We start from the raw sequence: 14023 nt of genomic DNA, 5'->3' as shown, positions 1-14023 counted from the left end.
AAATCAGCAGGGGATCAAAAACGTTTTCCCTCACTGTATGTAGCGAATAGGGTACCATTTGGGACAAAATCCTGGAGTGGTGTCCTAATAATAGTAATAATGATTTGGTGGGTGCTTATATTCGTCCTATATCATACATGTACAAGTGTGGATTAATTAATACCCTTTTGGTAAATTTGCAGTGTATATTGAGTCTGCAGTCTTAAGTATAGGTTTGCTGGTTTTACTGTTGGAGATAAAGATTTATTTTATCTAGAGAAAATCACTTTCTAGCGACAATAATCCACAGAAAACAAACAACCCCAAGATATCATCAAGCATTTAGGGCAGTGGTTTTGTGTCTTGAGCTCTAATCCAAAGACAAAGAAGACAGTTTTTCAGAAGTAGCAGATTAAAGCTATTAGAGCTGTGTCGGAGGTGAGTAGTGCCTCCCGATCAAAACCAACCGAGAAAAGAACATGCACACACAGACGCACACAGACGCACACACACAAACTTTGCTAACTTTTTTGAAAATTAAAACAGAGAAATACAAGGTTATATTTGTCCTATTTTCCATTTATGTTAAATTATTTTCTAGATGATAAACAACAATGGGAATACAAAAGTTATAGTCTGTCCATAGACAACAATTAATCATGGCAGATTCTCCCTTGGGGATGTTCCACTCTGCGGGTGCATTCAGAACAATTTGTTTTAAATAAAAACAAACTAAAAGGAAAATGAATGGAGGACAGAAAGTCATAGAACGCAATTAGAGGTAATAGTTTTCAATTGGAACTTTTTTACTCATTTTGTACAATGATCAACCGATGCATAAACATGTTTTTTCATTAAATATTATTTGAAAACATGTTTGAAAACAATTTCCTTGCTTGTGGCCTCTTGTTTAAGAATGTGCTCTCTTAACGACCTTTAGGGGCCAATTTACTTGTAATGTACAGTATGTTTGAGGGCTGTGAGGCCAGTTGTCACTCTAACAAAAGTAATTGGTGTCAAAGCAATGGTTTTGGGCCGATGGATAGTCAAAGCACTTTGTTTTGCCTCAATAGAATGAAAGAAAGAGTGTCCCCCCCCCACCCCCGCATAATAATGTTGAATCAACAGGCGGTTATTAAGGGATGCTTTTTGTCTCATTAGCCCAGACCTCTGCTCTGTTGTGATTGTGATGGACACAGCCTAGCTGTTGAACATATGGAGGGGAAATTGTTGTGATACAGAACCAGATCCTCGCTCCTCTCCATTCCACCTGAGAGACGTCTAAAAAACCACTCAGCTCAGGAACCCACCTTTGGATCTTTTTATTGAAGCCACCTGTCAATAAACTCACATCACTGAGTTGTACCTCCAGATGCACCTCTGTTTGTTTGCTACCAACGCAAGGAGTGAAAAAGCCCAGCTGAATGAGCTGAGACCAGACTCCTGCTTCCTGGATCACATGATCTCAGAAGGCGGAGGGGGCCAAGTGGTACGACTACGAGTTGCACTCTAAGGTATTGCCGGTAAATTGTAAAGTTTTAAAAACTTCTGCTCAGTCAGTGCGTAACGTAATTTCAGCCACTCTGCAGCCGGCTCTGTCTCTGACAATCAGCCTGTAACAGAGAGAACCTGTAGAGTGGTGATCTGAACAGTCTGGCTGATCTCCCAGTCTATCTTCCCTCTGGAAACCTTAAGCACTAGCGACAGCCCTACCACTCTCTGTTTCTCTATCCAGTGTATTGAAGAGAATGTGAGCATTCATCACAAAATGGGACAGTGAGCAGACCTTCAATGGTGAGTAGTAGCAGCCAGCATGCCAAACACTTTTACCTGGAGCGTTGTTATTCCTCCTCTGTTTGAGGGAGAAAGCTACTTTCATTGAACGGCTGAGAGGAGGGAAGGAAGGGAGGGAGGGAGACAATGGTGATCATGAAAATAGACTAGGGTATGAGTCAGTGAGCGAATGAAGTGCATTTGTCCAATTACCAGATTAAGGGGAGGGGTGCAAATGGTGAATAATACAGCATTAGAAGTATGGGTGTAATGGTGGATAATACAGCATTAGAAGTATGGGTGTAATGGTGAATAATACATCATTAGAAGTATGGGTGTAATGGTGAATAATACAGCATTAGAAGTATGGGTGTAATGGTGAATAATACAGCATTAGAAGTATGGGTGTAATGGTGAATAATACAGCATTAGAAGTATGGGTGTAATGGTGAATAATACAGCATTAGAAGTATGGGTGTAATGGTGAATAATACAGCATTAGAAGTATGTGTGTAATGGTGGATAATACAGCATTAGAAGTATGGGTGTAATGGTGAATAATACAGCATTAGAAGTATGGGTGTAATGGTGAATAATACAGCATTAGAAGAATGGGTGTAATGGTGAATAATACAGCATTAGAAGTATGGGTGTAATGGTGAATAATACAGCATTAGAAGTATGGGTGTAATGGTGAATAATACATCATTAGAAGTATGGGTGTAATGGTGAATAACACAGCATTAGAAGTATGGGTGTAATGGTGAATAATACAGCATTAGAAGAATGGGTGTGATGGTGAATAATACAGCATTAGAAGTATGTGTGTAATGGTGAATAATACAGCATTGGAAGTATGGGTGTAATGGTGAATAATACAGTATTAGAAGTATGGGTGTAATGGTGAATAATACAGCATTAGAAGTATGGGTGTAATGGTGAATAATACAGCATTAGAAGTATGGGTGTAATGCTGGATAATACAGCATTAGAAGAATGGGTGTAATGGTGAATAATACAGCATTAGAAGTATGGGTGTAATGGTTATTTTGTTGTTTTCGTGGTCACAGGATCAAAGAGTTCTCATCGTGTTAAAATTAGATCTTCTTCATTTTATTCTGAGGCCTACTTTTGGAACCCCCCCCCCCTCTAGACAGGTGTTATTATGATGTGTCAGCAAGGTGGCTTTTAAATATGAGAGCAGCTTGAGCTTGTGGGTAACTGTGGTTAAGGTGGGCGAGAGGAGGCCTCATGTACCCTGCCAAGGCCACCTGTTTAACCTCATGTACCCTGCCAAGGCCCCCTGTTTAACCTCATGTACCCTGCCAAGGCCCCCTGTTTAACCTCATGTACCCTGCCAAGGCCCCCTGTTTAACCTCATGTACCCTGCCAAGGATCCGTGTTTAACCTCATGTATCCTGCCAAGGCCCCCTGTTTAACCTCATGTATCCTGCCAAGGCCCCCTGTTTAACCTCATGTATCCTGCCAAGGCCCCCTGTTTAACCTCATGTACCCTGCCAAGGACCCCTGTTTAACCTCATGTACCCTGCCAAGGCCCCCTGTTTAACCTCATGTATCCTGCCAAGGCCCCCTGTTTAACCTCATGTATCCTGCCAAGGCCCCCTGTTTAACCTCATGTACCCTGCCAAGGCCCCCTGTTTAACCTCATGTACCCTGCCAAGGCCCCCTGTTTAACCTCATGTACCCTGCCAAAGCCCCCTGTTTAACCTCATGTACCCTGCCAAAGCCCCCTGTTTAACCTCATGTACCCTGCCAAGGACCCCTGTTTAACCTCATGTACCCTGCCAAAGCCCCCTGTTTAACCTCATGTACCCTGCCAAGGACCCCTGTCTAGCCAATTTGAACCTTTGATAGCTCCATTAGGAAGAGACAGCAATATGAACAGTATGGTTCTGGCTGTTGGGCGCTGAAGGCACAGAGGGGAGATGTACTTGTTCTAACTCGCATAGCAGTTAAAAATAGGCCTCCATGACCAAGGGGATACACATGCAAACTCTCAATGAAGGAAGCTGTGTGTGTGAGTTTGTGTGTGTGTGTGTGTGTGTGTGTGTGTGTGTGTGTGTGTGTGTGTGTGTGTGTGTGTGCGCGCAGGGCGCCACGGAGGCATGGTAGAGAAGGATCTGTATGCGTGATAATGTATGTGTCTACCCAAGCAGATGTAAATCACAAACCGTCCCTGGACCCTTGAGAACTCAGTGTACCAATAAACATGCAATTGTACTGTTTAACCCAGAACAACAGTGATGAATCCAGCCGAGTACCCTGTTCTTGTCCACATCATACAGCCAGCTATACTGTGATGAGTGTGATTAGGAGGAGTCACCGAATACAGAGTTTATTCCATAGGACACAGTTACGCTGGATAGCTCCAACAAAATTACAGGCACAGGGGGAATAATCGACCCCGGCAATACAAGGTACGAGTAGCTCCACCGAGCTACACTCAACTCACATAAAACAATCACCCACAAGGACAAGGGGCCAGAGGGAACACTTATACACGGACTAAGGAGGGGATAAGAACCAGGTGTGTGTAATTAACAAGACAAGACAAATGGAGTGATGAGATATGGAGCGGCAGTGGCTAGTAAGCTGGTTATTGTCCTTTTATGTAATTGGCATAATGGTCGCTGACCTGTGTAAGCCTGGCCAAGGAAATTCAATAGCGTTTTGAATAGGTTGCAGGTCGTTGTATTTGACTTGAGTTGTAAAGGCTCTTGAATGCTGTTGGTTGTAAATTTCAACATTCAAGAGGTGAGCCTAGTCAAAGTCCGTGTTCCAGGCTGACTACATTTCAGACGCATGCCAGGTCCCACATCGCATGGATAGGTGTTTAACATATTGGCTAACCACATCATATGATGTGTGTGTGTGTGTGTGTGTGTGTGTCTTTGCCTGTGCGTGCGTTTCTGTGCACACGTGTCTACGTATCTTTGTGTGCACGTGTGTTGTTTTGTTTATTTTTTGTTATTTAGCAGACACTCTTATCCAGAGCGACTTACAGGAGCAATTAGGGTTAAGTGCCTTGCTCAAGGGCACATCGGCAGATTTTTCACCTAGTCGGCTCGGGGATTAGAACAAGCGACCTTTCGGTTACTGGCACTACGCTCGTAACCACTAAGCTACCTGCCGCCCTGCCGTGATTGTGTGTGTGTGTGTGTGTGTGTGTGTGTGTGTGTGTGTGTGTGTGTGTGTGTGTGTGTGTGTGTGTGTGTGTGTGTGTGTGTGTGTGTGTGTGTGTGTGTGTGTGTGTGTGTGTGTGTGTGTGTGTGTGTGTGTGTGCGTGCGTGCGTGCGTGCGTGCGTGCGTGCGTGCGTGCGTGCGTGCGTGCGTGCGTGCGTGCGTGCGTGCGTGCGTGCGTGCGTGTGTGACACAGTGGCGGGGAACTCCTGTAAGAGCAGATGGAAACCTCATTAAGACAGTAGCTGGGTGAATGTGTACCTCCCAGCCTCACAAATCCCTCTCCTTTCCCCTGCTTTACAAAGATAATGACAGCAATTCATCCATGGTGAGGATGTGTTTTCACTCAAACGCTTTTTTGAAGATATTGCACTTAAAGGAGACATTATCCAGGTGTTGGGATTTTACTCCACCTTAACGCACTTGTAATTGGTATTTTTGTTCAATTATAGAGGATTATGTGTCACACTCAAGCACAGTATGTAACTATGTCTCTATGCTTGGTAGTCTTATTGCGATTCTACAGTATATTACTATGTCTCTATGCTTGGTAGTCTTATTGAGATTCTACAGTATATTACTATGTCTCTATGCTTGGTAGTCTTATTGAGATTCTACTGTCAGAAAGAGTAAAAATAAAAGTGAAAAATGTATTTGTAATGAACCTGTGGCCATCAAATGATCAAAGAGATTGGCAAATAACACTCCTGAAATACTGTATGTATGTTAATATGCATTAAATTGGAAAATCTGTGGCTAATTATCCAATTGTGGGCCAATGGTGGGTGGAGAGAAACCTCGTGAGAGAGAGAAAGAGAGAGAGAGAGAGAGAGAGAGAGAGAGAGAAAGAGAGGGAGAGGGGGAGGGGGAGGGGTGGAGAGAGTGTGAGAGGGAGAGAGATGAATTGTTTGTTGAATACACTATGTGTGGAAGAGAAGGTACTTACTCTATTCTCTCTCAAGTTCTTTGAAGCCGACGACAAGTTTAAAGGTTAATCATATTAAAGGGACACTGTGATCTCCTGGGGAGGTTATGTAAAAGCTTTTATAAATATTTCACTCACTCTATTCTAGTGTATTAGCATAGCCAATAGGATCTCTGTACACATGATGCAGTTCGAAGTACACGCACTCCTCTGTTATTATTCAGTGTTTCATTATTCAGAACTCTTGATATTGATCTGGTAGTTTCTCCCTATGAGATTAACATGGAGACCGGGTGGCAGTGGGCTTTCACTGCTACTTACATCAGGCCAATTCTAGTACCTTATCAAAAATGGCTATTGGACTAAGCACATTTTTGCGGTGAACTCCAAAAGTATTGGGACAGTGACACATTGTTTGTGGTTTTTTGGCTCTGTACTCCAGCACTTTGGATTTGAAATGGTACAATGACTATGAGGTTAGTGCAGACTGTCAGCTTTAATTTGAGCTGTAATTTCTAAACGGTTCACCCGATATGGATGAAAATACCCTCAAATTAAAGCTGACAGTCTGTACTTTAACCTCACCGTCATTGTATCATTTCAAATCCAAAGTGCTGGAATACAGAGCAAAACAATATATAATAATGTCACTATCCCTTTTGGAGTTCACTGTATGTGTATGATCCCTGTGGGAATTGAACCCACAACCTCCAGTTGGTAAAATTGGCTGTTATCAATGCCAGGGCCGTGGGTTCAATTCCTGCAGGGGTCAAACACACATACTAACACTGTGTGTACTCTACGTGGCATTACTGACACCCATCGTTACCAAGCGGAGCCACACGGGACCTTTTGACACTTGGTCATGTGGATTTAAATATAGCCTGTAGGAGTAGCAGGAGTCTTTGCATTGCTAATGGTAGCAGTAGGCTTCCAGAGGCCTGCGGGGCAAAAGTCAACCCATATCTGTGTTTGGAGGTTGCTGGTACGTACTGTAAATTGTGCCTGACTTTCAATGATCCTATTGACATTCAATCTCAGAAAGTGCTAAATGCGGACAATTTTTTTCTGGTTCAGTGATTTACCCTCCAATGCAATTTCATGTCTAATGCATATAAAGTGTTGTTTTCGCTCTATTGAGAGAGCATAGCACCACTAGTCTTTGCTATTGTTCTCAGCTATCTACCGCCTTTGCTGATCTAGAATGTATCATATCTTAGTTTTAACCCATGGTATAGCCTACATACAGATGTAGGATCTTAATTTGATCACCCTGTTGCAGGACAACTTTCCTGCAATGCAGGACATTTTAAACGTGTAGTGTATTTGAGTTTTAAAAAGGCTTCTGAAGTTTGTAATTACCACTTTGAAATGTCAGACTTGATTTTCCCATACGAAAAATGTATCAACCCCTACAAAAATGTCCATACATTTTTTATCCACATAATAATTCACATTTTCTGTTGCTGCAGGATTATTTCCCTGCTGTAGCGAACTGGCTCAAATTAATATCCTACATCTCTATGGCCTCTATTGATGTGTATATTTTTCCCACCTCTCTTCACAGTATGGCTTTTTGAAATCACTTTAGTGAAACGAACTCCAGCCAGTGAAATGTTAATAGCCTCCCAAGCACAGCTAGAATAGCCCATAAATTAGCCTGAGCCCATGTACATTTGAAATGTTATAACGATCTTTACTTTGAAATGGGGCCATAGAATCGATATGTTCTCCCTCCACATATAATGTTGATACATTCACTACTCAGTGCTCTGCTGTTGGCTCCAGAGATTAATGTAACTCCACTAAGCTATTTTAGCTGAATGACAACATTGGGCTGATTGGTTGGTGAGACTTGCCAGGCTGCTACTGGTAGTCTATGTAGATCTCCAGATCATTCTGATTGGTGTATGTTATTGGTTCATAGTATCCTATTGGTCATTCCTACTGGTGTCTGTGTGCTATTGGTTAATAGTGTATCCAGATAATTCTGATTGGTGTATTGCATGCTGTCTCCTCTTCCTTATAGGTTAACAGGATTCTCAATCCCACCACCAGTCACGAGCACGGGGTCCGTCTTCTCCCTGCGTCTTACCAGTGACTTCGCGGTGAGCGCTCACGGCTTTAAATTATACCATGAAGGTAAGACTCTTCTCTTCTTCTATTCCCTCTCATTGTTTCTGTTGTTTGTCTCTTGTATTCGCTCATCAAATGAACAGGAGAGAGACTCCTGTTGGATGGGATGGCTTTTGATCCAGCTAGTGGTTCAGATACTCTGCTCTGATCTGTCTGGGCATTTTATTATTCTCCTCGACCACCCTCCTACTACTCTCCTCCCTACTACCACCTCCTGCCACCCTCCTCCCTTCTACCACCCTCCTCTCTTCTACCACCCTCCTCCCTTCTACCACCTTCAACCACCCTCCTCACTTCCTGCCACCCTCCTCTACACTACCACCCTCCTCTCTTCTACCACCTTCCTCTCCACTACCACCCTCCTCTCCCACCCTCTACCACCCTCCTCCGCTCTACCACCCTTAAAACTGCAACATTTTCTTTACGCCCCATGGCAAGAGGGGAGAAAACCAAATATCATGTAGGCCCTCAAAAGTCTAGGGCTGGCTCCGACTGCACGTGTGGGTACACAGACCCACGATCCACTGCGGCCCTTCATGATGTGTTCAGATGTTTTGTGGCCCAAGTTGCCCATCCCTGGTCTAACCCATACCCAATGACAAATACTCTTGAATTTGTCAATATGAGCATTTTATTTTGAGCAGTTATCAATGAAAGCATTGAGATCAAAAAGACAAGACAAGAGAAGAGGTAAATCAACTACCTACAGTGGGGAGAAGAAGTATTTGATACACTGCCGATTTTGCAGGTTTTCCTACTTACAAAGCATGTAGAGGTCTGTAATTTTTATCATAGGTACACTTCAACTGTGAGAGACGGAATCTAAAACAAAAATCCAGGAAATCACATTGTATGATTTTTAAGTAATTAATTTGCATTTTATTGCATGACATAAGTATTTGATCACCTACCAACCAGTAAGAATTCCGGCTCTCACAGACCTGTTAGTTTTTCTTTAAGAAGCCCTCCTGTTCTACACTCATTACCTGTATTAACTGCACCTGTTTGAACTTGTTACCTGTATAAAAGACACCTGTCCACACACTCAATCAAACAGACTCCAACCTCTCCACAATGGCCAAGACCAGAGAGCTGTGTAAGGACATCAGGGATACAATTGTAGACCTGCACAAGGCTGGGATGAGCTACAGGACAATAGACATGCAGCTTGGTGAGAAGGCAACAACTGTTGGCGCAATTATTAGAAAATGGAAGAAGTTCAAGATGACGGTCAATCACCCTCGGTCTGGGGCTCCATGCAATATCTCACCTCGTGGGGCATCAATGATCATGAGGAAGGTGAGGGATCATCCCATAACTACACGGCAGGACCTGGTCAATGACCTGAAGAGAGCTGGGACCACAGTCTCAAAGAAAACCATTAGTAACACACTACGCCGTCATGGATTAAAATCCTGCAGCGCACGCAAGGTCCCCCTGATCAAGCCAACGCATGTCCAGGCCCGTCTGAAGTTTGCCAATGACCATCTGGACGATCCAGAGGAGGAATGGGAGAAGGTCATGTGGTCTGATGAGACAGAAATAGATCTTTTTGGTCTAAACTCCACTCGCCGTGTTTGGAGGAAGAAGAAGGATGAGTACAACCCCAAAAACACCATCCCAACCGTGAAGCATGGAGGTGGAAACATCATTCTTTGGGGATGCTTTTCTGCAAAGGGGACAGGACGACTGCACCGTATTGAGGGGAGGATGGATGGGGCCATGTTTCGCGAGATCTTGGCCAACAACCTCCTTCCCTCAGTAAGAGCATTGAAGATGGGTCGTGGCTGGGTCTTCCAGCATGACAACGACCCGAAACACACAGCCAGGGCAACTAAGGAGTGGCTCCGTAAGAAGCATCTCAAGGTCCTGGAGTGGCCTAGCCAGTCTTCAGACCTGAACCCAATAGAAAATCTTTGGAGGGAGCTGAAAGTCCGTATTGCCCAGCGACAGCCCCGAAACCTGAAGGATCTGGAGAAGGTCTGTATGGAGGAGTGGGCCAAAATCCCTGCTGCAGTGTGTGCAAACCTGATCAAGACCTACAGGAAACGTATGATCTCTGTAATTGCAAACAAAGGTTTCTGTACCAAATATTAAGTTCTGCTTTTCTGATGTATGAAATACTTATGTCATGCAATAAAATGCAAATTAATTACTTAAAAATCATACAATGTGATTTTCTGGATTTTTGTTTTAGATTCCGTCTCTCACAGTTGAAGTGTACCTATGATAAAAATTACAGACTTCTACATGCTTTGTAAGTAGGAAAACCTGCAAAATTGGCAGTGTATCAAATACTTGTTCTCCCCACTGTAGCTACCTTGCCTTGTTTGTCTGATTCCACAGACTCATCTTATCAATCGTAAAAAAATACTCTAAAATGTACATATTATAATGACCAACATAAAAAAAAAATTGTATACAGTTCCTTACCTTAATATTGTTCTCCTGGTCTCAATGACAGAACTGTCAAAGTTGTGAAAAACCCATTCAGGTCCAGTAGAGACAAGGTGCCTCCCGGTGGCAGCACTTTCAGTCTCCATGCCAAAACTCACAATTTGCTCACTCCTACCACAGAGTTTCTTAACCTTACCATACTGTACTGTCTTTGCTACTACCAATGACGCATTGGCCTCAGTCATTACTATGGCAATTCAAGATGGCGCTATCCATACCTCGAAAAAATGTTGTTCAATATCAAAATACTAAAAATAGAGATGTTTCTATTTTCCAAACACATGTTTAATATTAGTGGATTGAATATACACTACCATTCAAAAGTTTAGGGTCACTTAGAAATGTCATTGTTTTCGAAAGAAAATAAAAATGTTGTCCATTAAATTAACATCAAATTGATCAGAAATACAGTGTAGACATTGTTAATGTTGTAAATGGGTATTGTAGCTGGAAACGGCTGATTTTTAACGGAATATCTATAGCCATTTTGAGCCTGTAATCGAACCCACAATTGCTGATGGTCCAGATACTCAACTAGTCTTAGGAAGGCCAGATTTATTGCTTCTTTAATCAGCACAACCATTTTCAGCTGTGCTAACATAATTGCAAATTGGGGTTTCTAATGATCAATTAGCCTTTTAAAATGATAAACTTGGATTAGCAAACACAACGTGCCATTGGAACACAGGGCTGGTGGTTGCTGATAATGGGCCTCTGTACGCCTACAGTTGAAGTCGGAAGTGTACATACACCTTAGCCAAATACATTTAAACTCAGTTTTTCACAATTCCTGACATTTAATCCTAGTAAAAATTCCCTGTCTTAGGTCAGTTAGGATCAACACTTTATTTAAAGAATGTGAAATGTCAGAATAATAGTAGAGAGAATGATTTATTTCAGGTTTTTATTTATTTCATCACATTCCCAGTGGGTCAGAAGTTTACATACACTCAATTAGTATTTGGTAGCATTGCCTTTAAATTGTTTAATTTGGGTCAAATGTTTCGGGTAGCCTTCCACAAGCTTCCCACAATAAGTTGGGTGAATTTTGGCCCATTCCTCCAGACAGAGCTGGTGTAACTGAGTCAGGTTTGTAGGCCTCCTTGCTCGCACACGCTTGTTCAGTTCTGCCCACAAATTTTCTATAGGATTGAGGTCAGGGCTTTGTGATGGCCACTCCAATACCTTGACTTTGTTGTCCTTAAGCCATTTTGCCACAACTTTGGAAGTATGCTTGGGGTCATTGTCCATTTGGAAGACCCATTTGCAACCAAGACTGATGTCTTGAGATGTTGCTTCAATATATCCACATAATTTTCCTTCGTCATGATGCCATCTATTGTGTGAAATGCACCAGTCCCTCCTGCAGCAAAGCACCCCCACATTATGATGCTGCCACCCCTGTGTTTCATGGTTGGGATGGTGTTCTTAGGCTTGCAAGGAACCCCCTTTTTCCTTCAAACATAACGATGGTCATTATGTCCAAACAGTTCTTTTTTTGTTTCATCATACCAGAGGACATTTCTCCAAAAAGTATGATATTTGTCCCCATGTGCATTTGCAAACCGTAGTCTGGCTTTTTTATGGCGGTTTTGGAGCAGTGGCTTCTTCCTTGCTGAGCGGCCTTTCATGTTATGTCGATGTAGGACTCGTTTTACTGTGGATATAGCTACTTTTGTACCTGTTTCCTCCAGCATCTTCACAAGGTCCTTTACTGTTGTTCTGGGATTGATTTGCACCAAAGTACGTTCATCTCTAGGAGACAGAACGTGTCTCCTTCCTGAGCGGTATGACGGCTGCGTGGTCCCATGGTGTTTATACTTGTGTACTATTGTTTGTACAGATGAACGTGGTACCTTCAGGTGTTTGAAAATTGCTCCCAAGGATGAACCAGACTTGTGGAGGTGTACAATTTTTTTTCTGAGGTCTTGGCTGATTTCTTTTGATTTTCCCATCATTGTCAAGCAAAGAGGCACTGAGTTTGAAGGTAGGCCTTGAAATACATCCACAGGTACACCACCAATTGACTCAAATGATATCAATTAGCCTATCAGAAGCTTCTAAAGCCATGACATCATTTTCTGGAATTTTCCAAGCTGTTTAAAGGCAGTCAACTTAGTGTATGTAAACTTCTGACCCACTGGAATTGTGATACAGTGAATTATAAGTGAAATAATCTGTCTGTAAACAATTGTTGGACAGATTACTTGTGTCATGCACAAAGTAGATGTCCTAACCGACTTGCCAAAACTATAGTTTGTTAACAAGAAATTTGTGGAGTGGTTGAAAAAACGAGTTTTAATAACCTAAGTGTATGTAAACTTCCGACTTCAACTCCATTAAAATCTGCCGTTTCCAGCTGCAATAGCCATTTACAACATTAACAATGTCTACACTGTATTTCTGATCAATTTGCTGTTATTTTAATGGACAAAAAAACAAGGACATTTCTAAGTGACCCCAAACGTTTGAACGGTAGTGTATCTCTTTACTTCCTGAAGTGTTTCCATTCCCCTTTAACTTCCCCATGAACAAAAATATAAACGCAACATGTAAAGTGTTGGTCCAATGTTTCATGAGCTGAAATTAAAGATCCCAGAGATTTTTCATTCGCACAAAAACCGTATTTCTCTCAGATTTTGTGCATACATTTGTTTACATCCCTGTTAGTGAGCATTTATCCTTTGCCAAGGTAATCCTGCAGATGACAGTGTGTATGGTGTCGTATTGGGCGAGCGGTTTGCTGATGTCAACGTTGTGAACAGAGTGCCCCATAGTGACTGTGGGGTTATGGTATGGGCAGGCATAACCTACGGGCAACGAACACAATTGCATTTTATCAATGGAAATTTGAATGCATAGAGATACCGTGACGAGATCCTGTGGCGCATTGTCGTGCCATTCATCTGCTGCCATCACCTCAAGTTTCAGCATGATAATGCACGGCCCCATGTCACAAGGATCTGTACACAATTCCTGGAAGTTGAAAGTGTCTCAGTTCTTCCGTGGCCTGCATACTCACCAGACAGGTCACCTATTGATTATGTTTGGGATGCTTTGGATTTATTTGTACGACAGCGTGTTCCAGTTCCCGCCAATATCCAGTAACTTCGCCAGTATTGAAGAGGAGTGGGACAACATTCCACAGGCCACAATCAACAGCCTGATCAACTCTATGATGTGTCGCGCTACATAAGGCAAATGGTGGTCACACCAGATACTGACTGGTTTTCTGATCCACGCCTCTACCTTTTTTTTAAAGGTATCTGTGACCAACAGATGCATATCTGTATTCCCAGTCATGTGAAATCCACAGATTAGGGCCTAATTAATTTATTTCAATTGACTGATATGAACTGTAACTCAGTAAAACCTTTGAAATTGTTGCAAGTTTCATTTATATTTTTGTTCAGTGTATTTATTCTGGGCCCCCAGGCCTACTCATCCATTACCTACCCGTCCGTCCGTCCGACAGTCCACCATTTGCTGCCTCCACACACAGCCTTGATACCCGATGCAATTTCAGGGGTATTCAAATATACATCAAACGTT

The 14023-nt window shown here is 42.5% G+C and overlaps 1 protein-coding gene across 1 annotated transcript in view; it reads left to right on the top strand.

The window, feature by feature from the left end:
• The window catches only part of LOC121586782 (CUB and sushi domain-containing protein 3), a 759103-nt gene that overhangs the window by 150338 nt on the left and 594742 nt on the right, over window positions 1–14023 (top strand). Inside the window, exon 3 of the mRNA XM_041903753.2 lies at window positions 7908–8020. Coding sequence (XP_041759687.2) covers window positions 7908–8020 — 113 coding nt within the window. The remainder of the gene's footprint in view (window positions 1–7907; window positions 8021–14023) is intronic.

Source organism: Coregonus clupeaformis, chromosome 17 (assembly GCF_020615455.1).
Source record: "Coregonus clupeaformis isolate EN_2021a chromosome 17, ASM2061545v1, whole genome shotgun sequence".
Lineage (NCBI taxonomy): Eukaryota > Metazoa > Chordata > Actinopteri > Salmoniformes > Salmonidae > Coregonus > Coregonus clupeaformis.
This window is presented reverse-complemented; position numbering and strand designations above follow the sequence as displayed.